This window comes from Dermacentor albipictus, chromosome 9 (genome assembly GCF_038994185.2).
Source record: "Dermacentor albipictus isolate Rhodes 1998 colony chromosome 9, USDA_Dalb.pri_finalv2, whole genome shotgun sequence".
NCBI lineage: Eukaryota > Metazoa > Arthropoda > Arachnida > Ixodida > Ixodidae > Dermacentor > Dermacentor albipictus.
The window spans coordinates 121,321,968-121,347,225 of NC_091829.1; the positions used below are offsets into that span (position 1 = coordinate 121,321,968).

At 46.8% G+C, this 25,258-nt stretch overlaps 1 protein-coding gene across 1 annotated transcript in view; it reads right to left on the reverse strand.

Annotated features, from left to right (window-relative positions):
- LOC135912598 (WASH complex subunit 2-like) overlaps nucleotides 1-25,258 on the reverse strand; it is a 278,899-nt gene that overhangs the window by 143,585 nt on the left and 110,056 nt on the right. The window contains exons 11-14 of the mRNA XM_065445097.2: nucleotides 21,990-22,061; nucleotides 19,391-19,480; nucleotides 1,365-1,508; nucleotides 504-586 (exon numbers count right to left, since the gene is read on the reverse strand). Coding sequence (XP_065301169.2) covers nucleotides 504-586; nucleotides 1,365-1,508; nucleotides 19,391-19,480; nucleotides 21,990-22,061 — 389 coding nt within the window. The remainder of the gene's footprint in view (nucleotides 1-503; nucleotides 587-1,364; nucleotides 1,509-19,390; nucleotides 19,481-21,989; nucleotides 22,062-25,258) is intronic.

The following is a 25,258-nucleotide window of genomic DNA, read 5'->3' on the forward strand; positions in this document are numbered from 1 at the left end:
CATCTAATCAAAGGCTCATTCACAAGTGTTTGCTATCATAACCTTACGGCTGGAATATGCCTTGTTAAGAAGCAGTCTGCAGTCATGGCAGCAGCAGCAGCACAATGAAGCATGTGCTTTCAGAATAGTGTCATTACTATGCAAATAATCCCACTCATTAAGAAAAGCACACAGACTTCATCAGCTTGGCAGAGCAGAAAATGTTGCTCTGAAGGTTTTCTAAATGTGCCACTGGAATTCAGCATGCATCAACTGTCCTTTCACACTGTTGTCACAAGATGTTTGCGATTTTTGCCAAACAGCGTACAGTTCCAATTATATGCACTATTATGGTAACGTGAGAACATCATGCAAAGTTCAGTGTTCGTAAATTATACAGGAAATTCAGCATGACAACATTGCAAAAGAAATGAGCTTGTAGAAATCGTTTATACTACTACAAAGTGACAGTTTAAAACCAGATCTTTCAGTACCAATCTTTAACAACAACAGCTGTGACTCACTTTTGTTGGTGTAGATGTCCACAAATCACTGTAGTCCTCTTCATCAAAAAGGGCGCCTTCGAGTGGTTTTTGAGTGGCTGTTGCTGCAAACAAAATGCACGCACTGTCCTATTGTAGAATCATTGACTGCTTGTACAGAAAGACTTGTTGTTGGGCTAGTTGGTGTTTGCTTAATGACACATTGTAGCACGAAGGCACAATTAGGAAGAAGAGACACACATCACAGGCACTAGTAACAACTTTTGACACAGGTGCTATTAGAAAAAGTTGTTAGCAGCACCTGTGACGTGTGTATTTTCCTTGCAATTGTGCCTTTGCACTACAATATGTCATTAAATTGATCACTTGGTGTAGAAACAAACACTAAAACACGGGGCACAAACAAACAGAGTATTTCCATGCCTGTCCTTTATAGCACTAAATTTTTCACACTACTACTCAATGAAATAAAGAACAACACTTTGTAGTATAAATGTAAGGCATCACTACTACAACTGCTTTGTAGAGCATGCTGAGCATGTTGCAAACAGTCTCTTTTCAATGTCTAGACAATATTTCAATCAGTGGACACTCATCAAGTGCAGTTTGCAGAAGGTAAAAATAAATACACTGCATGCCATGGGCCGTGAAGGTCTAGGATTTGAGCCTGCTCCAATGTCCTTGCCTCACAATCTCATATCTAATTTTGTGTGTTTCTTAAGTTTATGCTGACTGCATGCCTTGAAAAGCTCAAACAAGGCTCCATCCATATCTCCGCGTTTCCACAGCACTTTCTGGCAAGTTGTGCAGTTTGTGTTTACATGCATTAGCTTCTGTCCACAGCTAGGTGACCGCACCAGATTGACAACAGGGCACACTCACCGTTTGGGGGCAAGCTGGCACTCTCCTCCTTCTCCTTTCCAAAGACACCAATGCCAACTGATGCCTCGGGCTCCACCACTCCCTCCATGTTGGTGGCCTGTCCTCCTTGAGTCAGACTTCCAAGAAGCGCACTTCTAACTTCATCTGAAGACATCAAACAATTTTTCCCAATCCAAATCAGGCACTCCGAAGTACAGAACATGTTACAAAAGACATTTTTTTGTCCTACACAGGGTATCTATCAAATCTGAGTTATTGGATTCACAGCTAATTTAGCAACAAAAAAAGGAGGGAAAGGATAGGCCAAGTGTTTTACTTACAAGAGAATATGCATTAAAAACCTGACATTTATGTACAATGGGAAAAAGCAAAGGCAATACAATAAACATTTTTTAACTGCACCAATTTCTAACGACCATAAAGAAAGCATGAAACAAGTTCAGGTGAGGACTTGCAACTAACTTTTATTCCACAAAGACAACATAGTTACGCGTAGCTGAAGCCGAATGCTATTTACAATTTATTTACAGGGAAGCTAACGGAGGCCAAAATGGCCACGCTATATCAAGCCGGCACACACGTCGTCTTCGTCCTCCTCAGTGCAGCCACACTGTGGCGGCTGTTCCATAGCATCACCCCCGGCAGTAGAAGCACCATCCCGGTGCTTAATCTACATATCCGCGGTGAAAGGTGTGTGGCACGGTTTTCGTCTCGCCATGTGAACGATGTCACTTGCAGCTGATGATGACACCGAGAAATCGGCGGGGATGGTTTCATACGCGACATCGGTCACTTTTTGCACCACGTGGTAAGGGCCAGTGTAGTGCGACAGCAGCTTTTCGGAAATGCCCACACGTCGAATGGGTGACCAGAGAGGCACCAGAGCACCCGGAGAAAAGTGCACGTCGCGATAGTGGCAATCATAAAGGCCTCTCTGATGCTCCTATGAGGCCTTGAGACAGGTGCGGGTGAGCCGGCGCGTGTGGTCGGCGTGTGCGATCGCGTCGCGGGCGTATTCAGTGGCTGAACGTGTGGCCGAGGGCAGCAAAGTGTCCAAGGGCAACACAGGTTCTCGGCCATATAGGAGGCAGAATGGTGAATAGCCGGCGGTGTCGTGATGCAATGAATTATACGTGAACATCACGTATGGTAAGTGAAGATCCCAGTCGTGGCGGTCGATCGCAATGTACTTCGAAAGCATGTTGGTGATGGTCTGGTTGAGGCGCTTTGTGAGGCCACTGGTCTGTGGGTGGTAGGAGGTGCTGAACTTGTGCTTTGTCAAGCAGGAGCGGAGGATGTCCTCGACAACTGCCGAAAGAAAGCTGCGGCCACGGTCAGTGAGTAATTGGTGCAGAGCACCGTGCACTAAAATGATGTCATACAGAAGAAAGTCCGCAATGTCAGTAGCACAACTTGTCGGGAGGGCTCTGGTGATTGCGTACCGTGTAGCATAATCAGTACCGACGGCGACCCATCTATTTCCGAAGCGCTAGAGGGGAAATGGTCCAAGAAGGTCTATACCAACACGGAAAAAGGGTTCGGGTGGGATATCGATCGGCTGGAGACATCCAACTGGAGGTGTGGAGGGCTTCTTCCGGCGCTGACGGGGCTCACAAGTGGCAATGTAGCGCCGCACGGAGCGGGAGAGACCCGGCCAAAAGAATCGACGGCGTACACGGTCGTATGTGCGCAAGACGCCCAAGTGTCCAGCCAAGGGCGCGTCGTGAAGTTGCTGGAGGACAGTCGAACGCAGAAGCGACGGAATGACGAGCAGAAGGTCAAGGCCGCGTGGACCAAAATTGCGGCGGTATAATGCCCCCTCCGTAAGGAGAAACATCCGGAAAGAGGTGTCACCAGGAGTTGGCTCTAGACGGTCGATGAGGACCCGTAATGAAGGATCGCGCCGTTGCTCGTTGCCGATTTGAAGCAACTGGGACACAGAAAACGCAAGCGATAGCGTCTGCATCAGCCAGTTCGTCGACGGGGTAGCGGGCAAACAATCGGCATCCTTTTTTTAATATTTGGGGTTTTACGTGCCAAACCACTTTCTGATTATGAGGCACGCCGTAGTGGAGGACTCCAGAAATTTTGACCACCTGGGGTTCTTTAACGTGCACCTAAATCTAAGCACACAAGTGTTTTCGCATTTCGCCCTCATCGAAATGCGGCTGCCGTGGCCGGGATTTGATCCCGCGACCTCGTGCTCAGCAGCCCAACACCATAGCCACTGAGCAACCATGGCGGGTAATCGGCATCCTGGTGCAAGCTTCCCGTCTTATATACCACAGAGAAGGTATATTCTTGTAGGCGTAATGCCCAGCGAGCGAGTCGTCCCGTGGGGTCCTTGAGCGAGGATAGCCAGCAGAAAGCGTGGTGATCAGTTATGACACAGAAGGGGCGTCCGTACAAGTATGAACGAAACTTCGCAACAGTCTACACAAGAGCGAAGCACTCGCGCTCTGTGATTGAATAATTGCGCTCGGCAGGTGATAGAAGTCGGCTGGCATAGGCTATAACGCAATCATGTTCAAGCTGGCGTTGTGCTAACACTGCTCCTATGCCGTGACCACTGGCATCAGTTCTAACTTCCGTTGAGGCAGACGGGTCAAAGTGGGCCAAAATTGGAGGGGTGGTAAGAAGAGTAGTCAGCTGCAAAAAAGATGCGGCATGGTCAGGACCTCAAGAAAAAGGGGCGTCTTTCTTCAAGAGGTCGGTAAGGGGACGTGCGATAGCCGCAAAATCCTTCACAAAGCGTCGGAAATAAGAGCACAGCCCTACGAAATTACGAACGTCCTTGGAAGACTTTGGAACAGGAAAATTCGTAATGGCGCGAATTTTGACCGGATCAAGTTGCACGCCTCTGGTGTCCACGAGGTGTCCAAGGACGGCGATATAGCGGCGAGCAAAGTAACATTTTGACGAGTTCAACTGGAGACCGGCGCGGTGGAACACATCAAGAATCACTAAAAGACGGTCTAGATGCGTGTCAAATATGGGCAAATAAACGACGTCGTCCAGATAGCACAAACAGGTGGACCACTTGAACTCCTGAAGCAAAGAGTCCATCATTTGTTCGAAGGTGGCGGGCGCATTACAGAGACGGAAAGGCATCACCTTGAACTGATAAAGGCCGTCAGGGGTAACAAATGCAGTCTTCTCTCGGTCCATGTCGTCGATGGATATCTGCCAGTAGCCGGACCGAAAGTCGATATAAGAAAAATAGGTGGCACCGTACAGCCAGTCTAGAGCGTCATCAATACGTGGCAAAGGGTACACGTACTTTTTTGTGATTTCGTTCAGGTGGCGATAATCTACACAAAAACGCCACGTTCCATCCTTCTTTTTGACAAGTACGACAGGAGATGCCCAGGGATTGCAGAAAGGCTCAATAATGTCCTTTGCAAGCATCTTTTTGACTTCCTGTTGGATAACAGTTCGTTCGGACGCAGAAACACGATATGGACGTCGGTGAATAGGGCTCGCATCGCCAGTATTTATGCGATGGGTCAGGATGGACGTTTGATCTAAGGGTCGATTGTCAAAGTAAAAAATGGCGCGATAGCCTTCAAGAACGCGGCAAAGAGCTTCAGCTTGAACAGGTGTGAAGTCAGAGGAAACCATCTTCTCAATGTTGACGTCAGTACCGTGCGATGACGTCATGGTATGGGCTGAGCTGTAACTATCTTCCACTGTGAATGGCTCGACCTCATCATCCTGCAAAGCGCTAATTATAGCCAAGGAGATCCTCTGAGGCAGAACTTGCGTGGTTAGCGTGAAATCGATAAGGGGAAGGCAGGTGCGGTTGCCAGTAATTTTAAGCACAGTGTGCGGCACGGTAACACCAAGCGTAAGCATAACAGCCGGAATTGGTGCAGCCACGTAATTGCCGTCAGGTACAGCTGGTGAGGACAATAAGTTGACGTGTGTCACAGAGTAAGGCGGTAGGCGAATAAAATCCATGCAGCTCAAATGGCTTGGAGGTGGGTCCACAGGGTCGGCAAGAAGAGGCAAATCAAGGCGAAGTGAGCCGGCCGAACAGTCAATGAGGGCAGAATGATTGGCAAGGAAATCCCGACCAAGAATGAGTTCGTGAGGGCAACGCTCGATGACGGTGAAGAGAATGATGGTGTGTCTCTCAGCAATGGTGAGTCGGGCAGAGCACATGCCAACAATAGCGACAGTCCCACCGCCGGCGACTTGTACAACTCAGTTCAGGGCAGGCGTCAGAACTTTCTTGAGCGACGGCGAAGAGCAGCACTCATAATTGACACATGCGCCCCGGTGTCAATCAACACGCACACAGGAACATTGTCGACGAGAACGTCCAAAAGATTCTTGTTGGTGGGTAAGGTGAAGTGAGGATTTCGTGCCAATGTTGTGATTGCAGCTTCACCTACAGAAGCTGCACTGTCTAGTTTTCTGGTCACAGGTGCGGCGAGTAGGTCGAAGAAGGAGCACAGCGTGACGGGGGCGAGCAAGATTGGCGGCGGGAAGGAGAAGGTGAGCAGGAGTAGCGGGGTCATGTCAAAGGCGTCGCAGGGTCAGATGATGGGGCGGGCATAGAAGGAGCGAAGGAAAAAGACGCGCTAGAGGAGCGAGGGTGGTAATCAGGAGAATAGCGCGTCGGAGAAGTCCAGCGGCTGCGGCAGTGGCGAGCAACATGTCCAATACGTTGGCAGTTAAAACGGATCGGCTTGTCGTCCACGGTTCGCCATTTGGAGGGGTTGCGCTGTCCATAAAAGGAGTAAGAAGAGCGGGGTGGGGATGTGCGGGGAGAAAGAGGTTCCGAGCTTACGGAACGAATGGATTGCAGGCCGACGTTGGACAACTCTTGACGGACGATGGCCTGAATCAAGGAGATTGTCACCGGAGAATGATCAGGTAATGGGAATGAAGGGGCCGCCGGTTGTGCCGCTTCGACCTCACGACAAATGATGCGGGTGAAGTTGTCACATCACGACGGCTGGTAGAAGAGGTCGTCACAGGATGACGTAGCAGCTGTGTTGGGAAGTCATGTGACGTACTGGGATACCCGGCGGCTTTTAGCATGCTCGAGACGGCGGCACTCCTTGAGGATGGTATCGATGGTGGTGACGTTCGTAAACACCAATAAATTGAATGCGTCATCAGCAATGCCTTTGAGGATGTGATTAACCTTATCATCCTCAGACATGTTCGGGTCAGCCTTGGCACAAAGGGCCAAGACGTCGAGAATGTATGACACGTAGGACTCGGTCGACGTCTGTACACGTGTGGCAAGGGCTTTCTTGGCATTAACTTGACCAAACGGATTGCCGAAAAGGTCGTGGAGCATGTATTTCAAGAGATCCCAGCTCGAGATCTCCTCTTTGTGAGTCTGGAACCACACTAGTGGAGTTCCGCCGAGCGAGAAAAGAACGTCGGCTAGCATAATAGTCGGATCCCACCTGTGACTGGTGCTGACACGTTCGTATAAGAGGAGCCAGTCGTCAACATCAGGACTGCCGACTCTGTTGAAAACAGCAAGATCCAGAGGTGGGGAAATGGCGATGTAGGTCGGGGCTGCAGGCGGAGACGCTTGCGTAGATGATGTGCTGCCAGCAGGAGCCGAAGTTGCATTGTCGCCGTTGCGACTGCTGCGAAGCTCCACGACGGGTACGGGGAACGGCCACCTCCACCAAATTAATGTTACGTGTAGCTGAAGCCGAATGCTATTTACAATTTATTTACAGGGAAGCTAACAGAGGCCAAAATGGCGACGCTATATCAAGCCGGCACACACGTCGTCTTCGTCCTCCTCAGTGCAGCCACACTGTGGCAGTTGTTCCGTAGCAATATAAGTACATCCCAGAAATCCTCCTGGAGAACTCCTTGTCGTCGGCACCGACCGCGATCGACCTGTGTGGCATTGATGACCCCAGCGGTGCCAAGTGACGCGATGCGCATTCCCGGCTTTTGCATATTGGACAGATTGGCCTTCATGAGCTGACCCACAGAAACCACCAGCCATAAAAACGGAAAACACCCTCTTCCTGGAAGAATACAGGAAAACAAAACTTTCTAAGCAACAGAAGATTGCCATTAAATGGAGTATGGCCAACTATTAAACTGAGAACCACGTTGGTATTTAGGACAACTTCGCTATTTCTTCAGCTTCGGGGGGAAAATGCGCTTGATTGTATTTGACATTCTATTGATAAATATTTTCCAGACCTTCGTCTACAAACTGAGTTATCCGTGGTCGCATACTGTTCCCTTTAATAAGAATAGAGCATACTATAACAGTGGAGAGGCTAACATTTTATCTTTCTTATACCCTTGTTGTTTTTGACCAGGACACATTTGTGCAAAAAGATGGTGTCTGCATTGGCTTGTGCATAGAGCTTCTTTTAAATGATTTGTTTTTATCTGTTGTTAACATCATATTTTCTCGTTACTCGGCAATAGTATTGTAGCTAAGATTTTATAGGTATGTAGATTACTTTCTTGTTGTAATGAAAGGTTCGAAGCCTGAGGGGAGCGGCTCTGCTGTTAAGGGGGGACACGGGTCCTAGAGACCAAAAAATCTCGAAAAAAATTGATTTCTTGAAAGTGGTATCCTTATAATATACAAACACTGCCGCATGTTCTGACCAAGTTTCCCCATCATGGATCAATATTTTAGCCGCATTATCAATTTATGTAACTGCTGCGAGCTATATTTTGACAGAAAGAAGCATAAAAAGGGGGCTTTTTTCGTGCCACGCCGCTGCTGAAGGACATATGATGGAGGATACATACGTTTGCCAAGACTGTCTTTCGGCTTGCCTACGCGTGTACCTGGCTTTCGCCTTTGCTTTTTAAAATCATCATCATCATCATCAGCCTGGTTACGCCCACTGCAGGGCAAAGGCCTCTCCCATAATTCTCCAACAACCCCGGTCATGTACTAATTGTGGCCATGCCGTCCCTGCAAACTTTTTAATCTCATCCGCCCACCTAACTTTCTGCCGCTCCCTGCTACGCTTCCCTTCCCTTGGGATCCAGTCCGTAACCCTTAATGACCATCGGTTATCTTCCCTCCTCATTACATGTCCTGCCCATGCCCATTTCTTTTCCTTGATTTCAACTAAGATGTCATTAACTCGAGTTTGTTCCCTCACCCAATCTGCTCTTTTCTTATCCCTTAACGTCACACCTATCATTCTTCTTTCCATAGCTCGTTGCGTCGTCCTCAATTTGAGTAGAACTCTTTTTGTAAGCCTCCAGGTTTCTGCCCCGTAGGTGAGTACTGGTAAGACACAGCTATTATATACTTTTTCTTGAGGGATAATGGCAGCCTGCTGTTCATGATCTGAGAATGCCTGCCAAACGCACCCCAGCCCATTCTTATTCTTCCGATTATTTCCGTATCATGATCCGGATCCGCCGTCACTACCTGCCCTAAGTAGGTGTATTCCCTTACGACTTCCAGTGCCTCGCTGCCTATTGTAAATTGCTGTTCTCTTCCGAGACTGTTAAACATTACTTTAGTTTTCTGCAGATTAATTCTTAAACCCACTCTTCTGCTTTGCCTCTCCAGGTCAGTGAGCATGCATTGCAAGTGGTCCCCAGAGTTACTAAGCAAGGAAATATCATCAGCGAATCGCAAGTTACTAAGGTATTCTCCATTAACTTTTATCCCCAATTCTTCCCAATCCAGGTCTCTGAATACCTCCTGTAGACACGCTGTGAATAGTATTGGAGAGATCGTATCTCCCTGCCCGACGCCTTTCTTTGGAGGTTATCTTAAATACAGGAGGTTATCTTGTGTTGGGTATCGCCGAAAGATACCCCATGCTTTGTTTTGTGCTTTTTCAGTTTGTGTACATTCATTCATCCACCAGGGTTTTAGTTTTTTCCTTAAGAAGCCGGAGGATTGCGAGATCGTCTGTTCTGCTGCAGCAAGTATGGAGGCAATATTCTTTTCATTCATTTCGTCTGTTGTTTGATCATCTGATATGTCATCCAGACTGGCCTTCTCGCTGAAGAGAGGCCAGTCTGCTAGATGGAGTTTCCAACAGGGTGACTTTAATGGTACTGTAGGGAAAGGAGATGTTTTTTTAATAATGCCGGGCATATGATCACTACCATAAGGATTGTTAATAATGCTCCATTTAAAATCGATCAACAGAGATGGAGTGCACAGCGCCAGATCAAGACAGCTCATAGCTCCTGTGCTTGGGGAGCAGTAGGTTGGCGCACCAGTGTTTAAAAGGCATATTTCGTTATTCAGGATAAAATCTTCAAGTGTTTGTCCCCTGGTGTCAGTTGTTTTGCTACCCCATAATATGTTATGAGCGTTAAAATCACCTGCTAATAAAAAAGGTTTAGGTAGCTGGTTTAAAACTAACTCCAGATCTCTTACTGTAAAATGTGAATGTGGTGGAATGTACAGTGAACAAATGGTAATGGTTTTATGTGCTAAAACCGTGACAGCAACGGCTTCTAAGTGAGTATTAATAGCAACTTCTCTAGCTGCAATGCCGCTCTGCAGAACTATAGCTACACCACCCGAAAGACGGTTTGCCTGAGTACGATCGCGCCGTACAACAGTGAAGCCTTTTAAAATGTCTTTGTGCTTTTCGCCTAAGTTTGTTTCTTGTAAGCACAAGGCCACAGGAGAGAAGTTACTTAACAAGTATTTGATGTCACCTAAGTTGTGTCACCTAAGGTGCAGCGGTGGCGTAGCGGTAGAACACCCGCCTCGCGTGCAAGAGGTCCGTGGTTCGAATCCCGGTGCCGGCAATTTTCCACCGGATAAAAAAAAAAAAATCCGCGTGTTGATAAAATTGCATAGACAGGCCTGGAGTGTGGCCTGATCCCGGTGACCAGAACCAGTAACGCACTCCCTCACCAGAGCAGGATTGGCCACCCTGGTGCAGTACTTGGCCACAACCTCCTATATGAACAACACAATCAAACCCCGGCCCTCAGTCCCCAGCAGCTGCGAAGCAACTGACCACGGCGGCGGTCAGACCTGCGACGCTGCAGAGGGTGCTAAGAATCACTGGCTCCGGACAGGCCGCCATTGGAATATGAACCTGGCAACGTTTAACGCTAGAACGTTATCTAGTGAGGCGAGTCTAGCAGTGCTATTGGAGGAATTAGAGGACAGCAAATGGGATATGATAGGGCTCAGTGAAGTTAGGAGGCCCAAAGAAGCATATACAGTGCTAAAAAGCGGGCACGTCCTGTGCTACCGGGGCTTAGCAGAGAGAAGGGAACTAGGCGTCGGATTCCTGATTAATAAGAATATAGCTGGTAACATACAGGAATTCTATAGCATTAACGAGAGGGTGGCAGGTCTTGTTGTGAAACTTAATAAGAGGTACAAAATGAAGGTTGTACAGGTCTACGCCCCTACATCCAGTCATGATGACCAGGAAGTCGAAAGCTTCTATGAAGACGTGGAATCGGCGATGGGTAGAGTGAAAACTAAATACACTATTCTAATGGGTGACTTCAATGCCAAGGTAGGCAAAAAGCAGGCTGGAGACAAGGCAGTGGGGGAATATGGCATAGGCACTAGGAATATCAGGGGGGAGTTATTAGTAGAGTTTGCGGAACAGAATAATATGAGGATAATGAATACCTTCTTCCGCAAGCGGGATAGCCGAAAGTGGACGTGGAGGGGCCCGAACGGCGAGACTAGAAATGAAATAGACCTCATACTCTGCGCTAACCCTGGCATCATACAAGATGTGGACGTGCTCGGCAAGGTGCGCTGCAGTGACCACAGGATGGTAAGAACTCGAATTAGCCTAGACCTGAGAAAGGAACGGAAGAAACTGGTACATAAGAAGCCGATCAATGAGTTAGCGGTAAGAGGGAAAATAGAGGAATTCCAGATCAAGCTTCAGAACAGGTATTCGGCTTTAACTCAAGAAGAGGACCATAGTGTTGAAGCAATGAACGACAATCTTGTGGACATCATTAAGGAGTGTGCAATGGAAGTCGGTGGTAACTCCGTTAGGCAGGATACCAGTAAACTATCGCAGGAGACGAAAGATCTCATCAAGAAACGCCAGTGTATGAAAGCCTCTAACCCTACAGCTAGAATAGAACTGGCAGAACTTTCGAAGTTAATCAACAAGCGTAAGACAGCTGACATAAGGAAGTATAATATGGATAGAATTGAACATGCTCTCAGGAACGGAGGAAGCCTAAAAACAGTGAAGAAAAAACTAGGAATTGGCAAGAATCAGATGTACGCGTTAAGAGACAAAGCCGGCAATATCATTACTAATATGGATGAGATAGTACAAGTGGCTGAGGAGTTCTATAGAGATTTATACAGTACCAGTGCCACCCACGACAATAATGAAAGAGAAAATAGTCTAGAGGAATTCGAAATCCCACAGGTAACGCCGGAAGAAGTAAAGAAAGCCTTGGGAGATATGCAAAGGGGGAAGGCAGCTGGGGAGGATCAGGTAACAGCAGATTTACTGAAGGATGGTGGGCAGATTGTTCTAGAGAAACTGGCCAACCTATATACGCAATGCCTCATAACGTCGAGCGTACCGGAATCTTGGAAAAACGCTAACATAATCCTAATCCATAAGAAAGGGGACGCCAAAGACTTGAAAAATTATAGACCGATCAGCTTACTGTCCGTTGCCTACAAACTATTTACTAAGATAATCGCAAATAGAATCAGGAACACCTTAGACTTCTGTCAAGCAAAGGACCAGGCAGGATTCCGTAAAGGCTACTCAACAATAGATCATATTCACACTATCAATCAGGTGATAGAGAAATGTGCGGAATACAACCAACCCTTATATATAGCTTTCATCGATTACGAGAAAGCATTTGATTCTGTCGAAACCTCAGCAGTCATGGAGGCATTACGGAATCAGGGTGTAGACGAGCCATATGTAAAAATACTGAAAAATATCTATAGCGGCTCCACAGCCACCGTAGTCCTCCATAAAGAAAGCAACGAAATCCCAATAAAGAAAGGCGTCAGGCAGGGAGATACGATCTCTCCAATGCTATTCACAGCGTGTTTACAGGAGGTATTCAGAGACCTGGATTGGGAAGAAATGGGGATAAAAGTTAATGGAGAATACCTTAGTAACTTGCGATTCGCTGATGATATTGCCTTGCTTAGTAACTCAGGGAACCAACTGCAATGCATGCTCACTGACCTAGAGAGGCAAAGCAGAAGAGTGGGTCTAAAAATTAATCTGCAAAAAACTAAAGTAATGTTTAACAGTCTCGGAAGAGAACAGCAGTTTACAATAGGCAGCGAAGCACTGGAAGTCGTAAGGGAATACATCTACTTAGGGCAGGTAGTGACTGCGGATCCGGATCATGAGACAGAAATAATCAGAAGAATAAGAATGGGCTGGGGTGCGTTTGGCAGGCATTCTCAGATCATGAACAGCAGGTTGCCATTATCCCTCAAAAGAAAAGTGTATAATAGCTGTGTCTTACCAGTACTCACCTACGGGGCAGAAACCTGGAGGCTTACGAAAAGGGTTCTACTCAAATTGAGGACGACGCAACGAGCTATGGAAAGAAGAATGATAGGTGTAACGTTAAGGGATAAGAAAAGAGCAGATTGGGTGAGGGAGCAAACGCGAGTTAATGACATCTTAGTTGAAATCAAGAAAAAGAAATGGGCATGGGCAGGACATGTAATGAGGAGGGAAGATAACCGATGGTCATTAAGGGTTACGGACTGGATTCCAAGGGAAGGGAAGCGTAGCAGGGGACGGCAGAATGTTAGGTGGGCGGATGAGATTAAGAAATTTGCAGGGACGGCATGGCCACAATTAGTACATGACCGGGGTTGTTGGAGAAATATGGGAGAGACCTTTGCCCTGCAGTGGGCGTAACCAGGCTGATGATGACGATGAAGTTGTGTAAAAGCCCTCTACAATTCCAATGGATAATAAAAGCCATCTTGAAATTGAAAGGTCAGAAATGGCACTACGGAAAACTAAGAGGTAGGATTATAGGTGACATGGATAAAAAGGCTAAAACAAATGAGCGATAACCTTTAGGTTATCGCTTTCTTATTTTGAGTGGTCACTGGGATTTTGTCCCTCTTACCGCGCTCGAGAGAGCGCTTGTCCTTTGGTGTCAATGTCACCAAAGTTTGTGTCGACCTCCATCGCTCTCTCTGAGGCGCTGGAGGACCGAGAGTTAGGCACCAAGACACGTGCCTCGGGCCTTGGGGTTCGTTTGATTTTATGGCCCTGTGGGACTGCTGTCTGCAGGGCCATCGAAGTGGGTGGAGCAGTACCGACTACTTCCACCACGGGGGCGGGAGGAGTCACTGCGGCACCACTGCGCGTGGGCTCGGAGGACTCCGGAGGCCTCTGTGACACTGCCCCCACCTGCGTCACATCGGCATAACTTCTTCGCGGAAAATACGATAGCCGCTTTCTGGCTTCAAAGTACGAGATTTTTTCTTTTACAGTTAGAGCAATGACTTCTTTTTATTTTTTCCAGTAAGGGCAGGACCGTGAATAAGCTGGATGATCTCCCTTGCAGTTAACACAATATGGGGAAGAGGTGCAATTCTCAGATTGGTGTTCGTTGGAGCTGCATTTAGCACAAGTTGTTTGTCCTCGGCGTGCATGTGAAGCATGTCCAAACCTTTGGCATTTGAAACATCGTCTGGGGTTCGGGATATATGGTCTCACATTGACTGACATAACCGGCATCGAGAGAGGTAGGCATTACGCTTGTTCCGAAGGTGAGTATGACATGTTTGATGGGGATTTCTTGATCGTTTCTGCGGATTACTATTCTTTGTACTTTGGTGACATTTTGATCCTGGAAACCTTCCAGCAGTTCTTTGTCGCTTAAACCAATAAAGTCTTCTTCAGATATTACTCCTCTGCTTGTATTAAGTGTTCTGTGGGCTGAAACAGTCACTGTTGCCTTGCCAATACTGATAAGTTCAGACAGCTTATCTGCTTGATTTTTATTATTCAGTTCTAGGAGGAGGTCCCCGCTAGACATTTTGGAGGCTTTGTATGTCTGCTCGATTTTATCTTTCAGTCATTTGGCTACCACTAGGAATGGAGAGAGCTTTCTAACAGGCGTGTTGCTTTCACTGTGGACTACATAGTATTTGGGGAAAGATGGAGCGTTGCTTCGAAAGGAGAATTGAAATGGTACTTCGGTGCGGCATCTTTTCAGACGCCGATCATGGACAACAGAGATTTGAGCTGCCATAGGAAAGTGTGTGTGTTCGGCAACAGCGCTGACCACCCACCACAAAGCCCAACGAGGGGACACGGCAGAGCTTGTGTCCAAGCCTGCACGACGCCAGCTGTACGCCGTCACTATAACCAAATATGGTGTACTCAAGGTAGGATAGCCACACAAGGTTAACCCTTGCTGCCGTGGAGGAAGGAAGCAAATGGAAGAGAAAAGAAGATAGGAAAGATAAAAAAGTGAGAGATAAAGACGAAGACTTAAGGAGAGAGAGACAGGAAGAGGCGACTGCCGATTTCCCCCGGGTGGGTCAGTCCGGGGGTGCCGTCTACGTGAAGCAGAGGCCAAAAAGGCGTGTTGCCTCCGCCGGGGGGCCTTAAAGGTCCGAACACCCGGCACTGGCTCAACAGCCAGGATCCCCCTTTCCCCAGACATGGCTAAGCCGCGCACGGCTACATGTGGGAGGGTCCAACCCTCGTGTGCTCGGGTACGTGGTGTCGCAACACACCAAACGCCACTGAGGTGCACTTGAGGATGGATGAAACTGTAATGGTGCGATCTCGTGATTGATGCTGTTAACTTGACGTAGGACTTCATAAGGCCCCGTGTAGCAAGAGAGAAGCTTCTGGGAGAGGCTGACATGATGATGCGATTCGCTTATTCCCTCTAGTCGTCGTCGGAAAAGGGCTAAGTAAGTCAAGGCCTACGCGAAAGGAAGGTTCAGAGGGAGCTTCAATTGGATGGAGTCGGCCGACAGGTGGCAGGGAAGGTTTCTTCCGGCGATGACACAAGTTGCAAGTTGTGACATAACGATGCACAGAGCGGTAGAGACCCAGCCAGAAGAACTAGCGTCGTACACGGTCGTATGTAAGCAAAACACCAAGGTGTCCCGCCGTCGGTGCATCATGAAATTGTTCGAGAACGACGGATCGCAGATGACGAGGAATGCCAAGGAGCAACTCAGGGCCGTCAGGGTTGATTGCGGTGGTAGAGGATGCAGTCATGCAGCACAAACATGCAGCATGTGCCGTCGGTGCTGCCAGATTGCACTCTGGCGATGATGGACTGTAAGGATGCGTCGCGTTGTTGTTCAGCGCGCATGTCGGTCATGCCAGTCAATGCCATCACGCAGGTCCCCGGATCATGTGCAACAAGATTGGGAGAATCCACAGGTTGACGCGAGAGGCAGTGAGAGTCCTTGTGCAGACGTCCAGATTTATAGTTGACAACAAACGAAAATTCCTGGAGCCGCAAAGCCTAGCGACCAAGCCTTCCTGTGGGGTCACGGAGGGAAGACAGCCAGCAGAGGGTGTGGTGGTCTGTGACGACCGAAAACGTGCGGCCGTACAAACATGGCCGGAACTTGGCGACAGCCCAAACTGATGAAGGCTGTCTTCTTGCAGTCCATTTCATCAACTGAAATTTGCCAGTAGCCGGATCGAAGATCGATGGACGTGAAGTACGTAGCTCTGTGCAACAGTCCAAGGCGTCATCGATGCATGGTAGTGATTAGACGTCTTTTCAGGTGATCTTGTTTAAATGGCGATAATCGATGCAAAAACGCCAGGTACCATCTTTTTTTTTTACAAGGATGACAGGTGAAGCCCAAGGGCTGGCTGAGCGTTCGATGACCCTTTGCGGAGCATTTTGTCCACTTCTGACTGGATGACTACGTTCAGCATGGGATACACGATGGAACGCTGACGAATAGGATTCGTGTCTCCAGTGTTGATACGGTGGTGAACAACAGATGTTTGTCATAAAGGCTTGTCGCCGAGATCAAAGATGTCATGGTACAATTCAAGGAGGAGACGTATGTTTGTGGCCTGTGCAGAGGTAAGGTCAGGTGCAATCACCTTCGCGAAATCATCCATTAGGGAACCAGACCTGTGAGCTGCAATTGCTAAGAAACCACTCTCGGCATTCAGACTTTGAATGCCAACTTCAGAAGTATTAGTCACGCTGGCCAAGAACGTGCCGGCTGGAAGCACTTGAAGGCACAGGCTGAAATTCAGAAGTGGAAGAATGATGCCGTTATTAGTAATGGTCATCAGCGTGTGTGAAAGAGCAACGTCCCGGTTCAAAAGCATGTCAATGATGGGGCGAAGGACATATCTACCGTCGGGAATCTGTGGCTGTGCGGTCAAAGCGACGCAAATGAGTGCCTCAGGTGACAGACACACTTCTTGAAGCGAACACAAGTGCGGTGGAGTGATGCTCGGAGTATCGGCGACTTGAGGCAGTTCCAACTGAAGAACGCCGGTTGCGCAGTCTATGAGGGCGGAATGATGGGATAAAAAGTCCACTCCAAGGATAGTGTCGCAAGGGCAGTTGTCGATCACAGCAAAGAGAACAGAAGTAGGACTGCCAGCTATGCTTAAATGCGCAGTACACATTCCAAGTACAACCAGCACGCCGGCATCGGTCACACGAAACACCCAGGCCTCTGCCGGGGTGAGGACCTTCTTTAAACATCTACGTAAGCTAGCACTCATCACAGATACATGGGATCCAGTGTCGCCTGGTGCTAGGACAGGTACGCCGTCTATTTTAACGTCAATTACACTTCTCCTTGTGGGCACAGACAGAGGAGTTGCTTTAGTAGTAGGCAATGCAGCACTGCCTCCGACATCTGCACTTCTTAGTTTTGCGAAAGGGTGCAGCCAAAATCCACAGGGGACGAAAGGCGATGTGGCTGTGGCAAACGGGAAAATGGGCGGCTAAGTTGCGGTGAATGAGACTGGTGTCTGCACGGCAATGGTGAGCGACGCTACCACGTGTTCCTAGCATAGTTGTTGGCGCTGTTATACTCGGCGGTGGGCAAAAGATTGCGCAAATTTCCATCAAAACTGCTCCTGCTCAGGTTGGTCGGCGTGCGAGGTATTGAGGGCTACGAGTTGCGACAGTATTGGCCGAAATGGCCAATGTGGCGACAAGTGAAACATATCGACTGGCCGTCCGCTGTTATCGCAACCCGACTGAGTGGAGAACGTGGCGAAAAGCGTCGGAGTGGAGCAAAAATAGTAGAAGGGCGTACGTTGGCTCTGGGGTTGGTGACAGCGCAGACAGAATGTAGGTCAAAGTTTTCAAGTTCCTGTCGAACGATGGCTTGCATGAGGGAAACTGAAGAAGGGGTAGCATCAGGGCTATGTGAACAGAAAGCTGCAGGTGCAATCATGCTGAGTTCACGTCGAACGATTCGCACCATGTCCTGTGATGGCAACGCATGCTGCTGTGCGGGCTGATCTTCACACGTCGACATTGCGGCAGTATTGGGAAACCTGGCGAATGGTTGCAGTTCGCGTCGGCTTCTGGCCTGCTCGAATTGTTGGCACTCTTTGATGATAGCATCAACTGCAGAGCAGCTTTTGCGCATGAGCAGATTAAAGGCATCGTCAGCAATTCCCTTGAGCACATGCCCTACCTTCTCAGCTTCTGTTATGTCGTGATCGGCTTTACGACAAAGTGCCAGCACGTCCTGGATGTACGAAACATAGGACTCTGTGGGGGATTGGGCAAGGGAGGCCAGTTCCTGCTTTGCGGCCATTTTAGGGCTGGCTGGTTTGCCAAACAACTCTTAACTTCTCTTTGTATTGGTCCCAGCTGGTCAGCTCCTCTTCGTGGTTTTCGAACCGCACCTTTGCCGTGCCTCTTAGGTAGAACAGCAGGCTAGCTAGCACAAGCATAGAGTCCCTCCCATCTGTTAATTCCACTCACGCGTTCATACATAGGCACTCACTCTTCGATGTCGGCGCCATCACTCCCGCAGAAAGTTTCGGGATCCTTGGGTTGCACAATCACAACCGAAGGGGACAGCGACGTAGCTGGCGACGGTGACATTGGAGGTGGCAACAATGTGGATCCCGCGTGCTCACTGTCATTCATGGTGAGGATGGTGATGTGATGCCCACTACGGAGCTCCGTTTTCAGCCGTGGTACCCAGCACCTCCCACCAATATGTTATGGGGATGTTGGGAGTATTGACAGACTGTATTTACAATGTATATGCAAGTAGAGTCAATGGGGTTAAGATGGCAGACTAGCAACAACACGCAGCAGCCAGCGTCTCACGATCTTCTTCCTCTCTCTTCTTTTATCTCTACGTAACAATATTGTTAAAGAAACGACCATGACGGGGCCATGTCATTCATACTAGTTATGTCATGACATACATACGACATACATGCCATGACAAATGTGTCATTGTATTGATGTGATGCCCCCCCCACTGTCATGCCTATTCTGGTATATAGTCAGTAGACTAAACGACCCCAACAGGTGGGCGGGGTGGACAGATGGATAGCAGATAAACAGATACATAGACTTAAAGCACGTGAAGTTCACAAGAAATATGTCATATTAAAAATAAACAATTCTTTTGATGCTAAAACTGGAACCTAAAGCACCTAGAAACGAAACCAGTAGTGCGACTTCACTCAATGAAAAATATGGGTTGATGGTAGAAATAATGCAGTCTAAAAATGTGGGTCAATCCTGAAGGTTGTGCAGTCCAAACAATGAACCACATGATACACTACTGCGCCCAAGGAGACCTTGCCTTCTTTCGATGTCAACCACTGTTCACTCGCGTTTCTTTAGTTATATACTAGTGTGCGTATAAGTTGCTGTTGTATTCTTTTACGCACTTATTGTACATTGCTTGCTTCTAAAAATAGTTCTAGGGATTAAAATCTTATGTAGCATCTTACATCTCTAGAACAGGCCAGCCCAAAAGGAGGAGATTTGTATTCATAACAAATGTGTGTCCGTGGCCTTGATAATTGCAATCCTGTAGGTTGGACCACATCCGGTTCCAAATTAGCAAGGTGTCAAAGGCACAAATTTATCACCTGAGTGCGTGGACGAGTTGTCGCTCGAAATATGACCATGCAGCGCTGCCTGTTTCTCTTGCCTCCTGGGCGCAGCAAGAGGAGGCACCCCTGCAACATCGCACATGTGCACTAAGGAAGGAAGGCTGACATTTAAACCATGCTAAAACATTCACTGTGATTGGACTGGGGGCTGTGCAGAGTCAACAGGTGTTATTGCATTTGGAGTGGTACAGGCAGGAGGCAAGTCAGAGAAGTAAGTGATGTGCCATGTATATGATAATATAGAAGGCACCCAGCACAGAGGAAGCGTACACACACAACCACCTCAGCAAAGAAAGCCGCGCATATTGCACCACTTGATAGAGGCCTTGTAGGCAGTGGCAGATAGTTAATAGGTTGAAATTAGCAGCCATATATCATCAGGCCTGGATAGAATTTTTTTTTTTACCAACTCCTTTTGTTTTATATTAATTTATTCAATGAGGATGTACCTCAAGTGTCCGAGTAATTGCTAGAAATGCAATTACACGATAATAAAATGCAAACTTCTTTTTGAAAATGCCTTTTTGCAAGCTCTGGTGTCTGAGACTCGTTTCACTGCGTGCTCCAACATGCATCTCCCACTACTGTAAGCTCAACGAAGAATGGCCAGACGAGAACGCTCTCATGAGGTTTCATACCACAAGGCGACACTCTCTGAGCACAAAGGCCACGTAATAAAGAAATAAAGGTTTTCCTCTGGTCAGGGACATGTACACCGAGTGTACCGTGCCACTGATGTGGAAGGTGGCCTCGTCACTAAAGAAGGCTCAGCAGCAATTAGTTGCTGCTGCTCGGCCGCACAAAACTGCTTCCGCCTGCCCTGGTCATCAGCACTCAATCTCAATGCTCTGCTTACAGTTGATGAGGAGATGCCAAACATCAATGCAGTATGTTTGCATGACAGCCTCAGGTTACTTTAAAAAAGGCACCTTCAATTAGCGAGACCTTCCTACTAACTCCCCTGAATTGCACCTTTCTGGTGTGGTCACGCTGCACACCTTTTAAAACCCTTCTTCTATGTCAAGACACAAAATGAGGTGATGGTCAATGGCATTCACCCTGAAGTGCACTCACACAAAGCACAGTGATTTTGACTATGTGAGCCAAAACACAGCAATGGCTTTCTCTTCCCCATATTAACGTACACCTACTGACATCCCCGTCGAGCACTCACAGGAAGAAGTGCAAAAGCAAGAACTCTCATCCACTGTCTTAGCACACTGCTATCTGCGGCACAGCCAGTAGAACAGAAAGCAAAAATGTACAGAGTGAGAAAAATACATGCTAACTGAAGTTGCACATTAGGTGGAGCAAAAAAGTGGTTTCTGTCAACACAAAGTTATTAAACTGTGTAAAGAAAACGTTTCAACATTTTAAAGACAGCCGTGCAAAGAACTATTTGCCATTCCCTCCAGTAAAAGATTGCATGCACCGTATTTCAATGTAGCAATGACAGACGATGCCACTGTTTCATAGCAGCAGTGACGTTGTTCCAGATTTTGCACACATTAGATTTACTGAGGATGAATCAGGCAAGCATAATGCATACAAACATAGTATTAAACAAACTTCGCTGTAAAAGGCTACCTCTTTCTAAAGTTTCAGTGCAATAGTCAGTGGCATAGCTGTTTAGCTCAGAGAGTCCTGCATGCATGGCTGTCCTAGTGTTTATGCAATGCTCAGTATAGGAAAGTCACTTTACAAAACACATACGAGATCAGTCCTCAAACAAGCATTGGACCCTCTCACAGTCTGCCCTTCCAAAAAGCTCAAGAGACAGAATATATCTCTCAGTATGTTTCAGGAAAGTATGGTATCCAGTGCGAAAAACGTAAGAAATAAAGTGGGAAATGTTAGAAAGTAAAAAAAAAAGGCTACGTTTAAAAGTTTTTTATAGAATCTATATCATGATGCAGTTGGTATACCAAAAGGAGAAATATATAGTAATGCAACCAAATTGAGTCAAAATGTGTTGAATGCTCACTCAATGTCCAAGAACTGTGCCTGCATTATTCATGACTGGAATAGATTGTCCTCCAATGCCATTTTGAATTTTGGAACATTATTGAAGGATTTTACATTCTTGCTTTTATTTAGACCACCCTGAACCAATGTTTTGGCCAGTGTTGTTTTTAGACCATGTTGTCAAACATTCTTTTAGAGTATTTTCAAGGTTCAGCCAATGGTTACATGTTTGCTTCCTCAATTGCACCCCCCACCCCCACCCCAAATGATATTGCAGTTTTCGTGCATAACGATAATTTTCAAAAATCTTTTTTTATAACTTTTTGATAATTTTCATGCAATAATGATTTACAAGGCAAAGAACACTAACGTACACACACTTGCTTAACTCACAACTGCAGAAATAAATCACTCCCCTGCAATGCCTCAGAGTGAGACTGCAGTACATGTAAATAAAAGAAAATGCCAAAAATACATGGTGCTCAATAGAGCTAACAATGGTAAATTTATAATGAATTTTTTAAAATTAATTTTTATTGCATCATGCCCTAAATAATATGCAGTGTTGTATAAATTAAGCATGAAAGGAAGCAGTGGAAGGAAAATATACCTCCTAGGATGGACACACCTCCAACAGGAACTTTCTTGCCATCCTGTGTCAGCTTTGGTGCAGGCAGGTTGGCTGCAAGGCATTGTTGGCAACATCCATCACGAAGTAGCCACACAACTGAAGGCTCATTGCTAGACTGCAACACATAGTTTGTTTCCGAAAACACCCATGTGAGGGCATGCAAGTGCTCCTCCTCCCCTTGACATATCTGCTACTGCTCATACATGAACAGCCTGTGACCCTTTACATACAATGGCTTCAACAGTTGTACAGACTTGGGAAAATGCCGAGGAATGGAATAAAAAAAAACACAAGCACAAGAAAAGTACGAAGACAAAAAGAGATGACATTCCTTTCTTTGCAATCTTTCTTGGTCATCGTTCCCCACTGGTGAACGTGTACCAACATGCACAACTCACTCTGGAATCACCCCCCCTCCCCACATGCACTTATCTATAAATCTATGAAGTGAAACATTCAAGAAGTACAGTTAAACCTAGATAAGTATAAATAATGGTCTGCAATATAATGTAATCCCTGATTAATTGAGCTATTCATAGCTTTATATCCATACAATATCACGCATCTTAAGCCTAAATATAACCAAGTGGGTTAATCTACAATTTCAATATAACTAATTTCAATGATACCATGAAGGAAGATCAAGGCAGTAAATGGAAACTGCTGCAGGCACCGGTAGTAAAAGGGTTGAAATGACATGTTGTTGTTTTCAAACACACCTGTCTAATTGTACACCACATGCCCGGCTAAGTGGTTCACTGAATGGCTAAGTGGTCCATGGCCTCCAAGATTTGGCTGCACACTGAGGCCATTATCTCAGAGGCCATTATCTGGCAAATGCATTGGTATTTAGCAAAGACCAATGGGGAAGGGGGGCGGGAGGCGCACATGTACAGATGCATCGTATTAGCACATTCTACACTCTATAGTGTGCACCTTACGCTCTTGCATCAGCGCCTCATATGGAGTTTTTGTTGTGGCTAATGCTCACGATGTGCCTGTTACAGCATGAGCAACGGTACCCTGCTGTACTAAAAACAATGGCAACTCACTTGAGAGCAACGTTCGTATCTTGCAAACACTCGTATCTTGCAAATAACCACAATCGGTGTGAAGATAATGGATGTTGCAGCTTGGTTTGGGATACCATGGGGCCCCCACTCTCCGCGATCTTAAGGCCAAAAGAAGCCATCTTCGACTCCATGAAGAAAAGGTCAAAAATTAATATCTGGGGTGTTACATGCCCAAACCATATATGATTATGAGGCAAGCTGCAGTGGGGGACTAAGAATTAATTTTGACCACATGGGGTTCTTTTACATACACCAAAGGCACAATACGCAGGCATCATTGCATTTTGCCCCATCAAAAATCTTTCTATGTACAGCCAAATATTTCCCCAGTTTTGTTTGATGAGGTCGTCTCTTCTATTGAAAGTGTAATGTCTTCCCATAGCAAGCACATAGTAATCCTTCTTGGTGATTTTAATACACTTGGAATTGATTGGAACATGCTTAGATATTTTCATTACAATCATCACATAGAGAAGAAATGCAGCCTGTTGTTGGGCTTTCCATTCTTCTGTTCCCTTCAGCAGCATAACTTGATCGCCAATTCAAATAAAGTTTTAGACCTTTGCATCTCAAATGATCAAGTTGTAGATTTCTCTCACTGTGACATATCCCTTGTGTGTCCCGATAAGTTTCATCCATCACTTAAGATACCTGCTTCTGTGTCAGCCCTGAGGCAGAGCTCTTTCAGAGGCATAAATGAATCCTCTTGCTTTGGTTTCAAACGTGATGATTATCTTGGTTTATATGATTTTTTGTCCCCCACCGATTGGCCGCTGGTTACAGACAAAAACAATATTGGTGACCAAGTAGATCAGTGTATGGTGTAAAGTCCGAGGATCTCATTGTCCGGTAGACCGGGCTTCAAGTACGGTGAAGGACAATACACCGGAAGAGCCGAGAGCAGCGTGTCCTACACTGCCGTTTATTCCTGCAAGACGAACTCCCATGCCATGCTCGCTCAATAGCCACACTTTGTTGTTCTTTCTTTTGTGCGAGCTATTTATTTGCTATTATCAACACTCTTGGCCTATGAAGTTCGACGAGTACATTTCTAGAAATCACAAATGTTGTATAGGCTGTATGATTACTTTGCCGTTTCCAAGCTTCAGGCGACATGCACGCACAATTTCGTCGTTTCCAGTAATGTCCTCCAAGACACGTGCGAGTATCCACCACAGTCTGGGCACACAGTCGTCATATGCTATGACGACATTGCCTTCACCAATGCTAGTGATGTCTGACACTGGCCTACTATGAGCACTTCTGAGGATATTAAATATTCCTTGTACCAGCAATTCCAAAAGTCTTTGCATTTCTTGAAGCTGTATCCATGTTTTAAGCAGCTCAGCATGGGAGCTAGGCACTGCTGCTGCAATTGGTAAGTCAGGAAGCGCCGTCAGTTGCTTGCCATGCAGGAAATGGGCAGGTGTCAGGACTTCTGGTTCCTCTGGCATAAGATATGAATATGCCAGGGGTAAACTGTTTACGATCGCTTCTATTTCTGTTAGGACCATGCTCATGTGATCATAATCTAGCAGTGACCTTCCTAGTGCTTTCCAGTAACTGTCTTTAACTGATCGCACAATACGCTCCCAAAATCTGCCCCATCAAGAAGTACGATCATCAGAGAATTTCCATGTAATGTGATGAGCTGACAGGTAATTGCCAACCTCACTTCCCCAAACAGTGTCCTATAAAGTGTGAAGTTCACGAGAAGCACGCTTAAAGCACAGAGCATTGTCAGAGTAAATCATCGTAGGAAATCTATGATGTGTAACAAAGCATCGGAAAGTCTATGAAACCATCGGCAGTTATGCGTAAGACAAGCTCTAGGTGAATCGCATGAACTACAGTGATGTAGGATTTCTGTGTGGGCTCACTTTTCAGGTAGCGACACCATTGAAGCTGTCGCAGGTTTGGCCCTTAAGTGCACGCACTAAGTACACCGACCCAATCACTCTTTTCACGCACTGCTCTGCCTTTGTCACCCGTAAGCTCTGTTGGAGTACTGCGATGGTCATTGCGACTCCCACATGGAAAAGCCCCCGGTGCAAACAAATTGCGATGAGTTCAGTGGCGCGGTGATCACCAGGAAGCAGAATTGGGTGCTTGATGCCCTCCTGGTCCGTGACATTCCCAAGTCTCGCTCGAATCCCGAGCAAATCATCGTTCTCC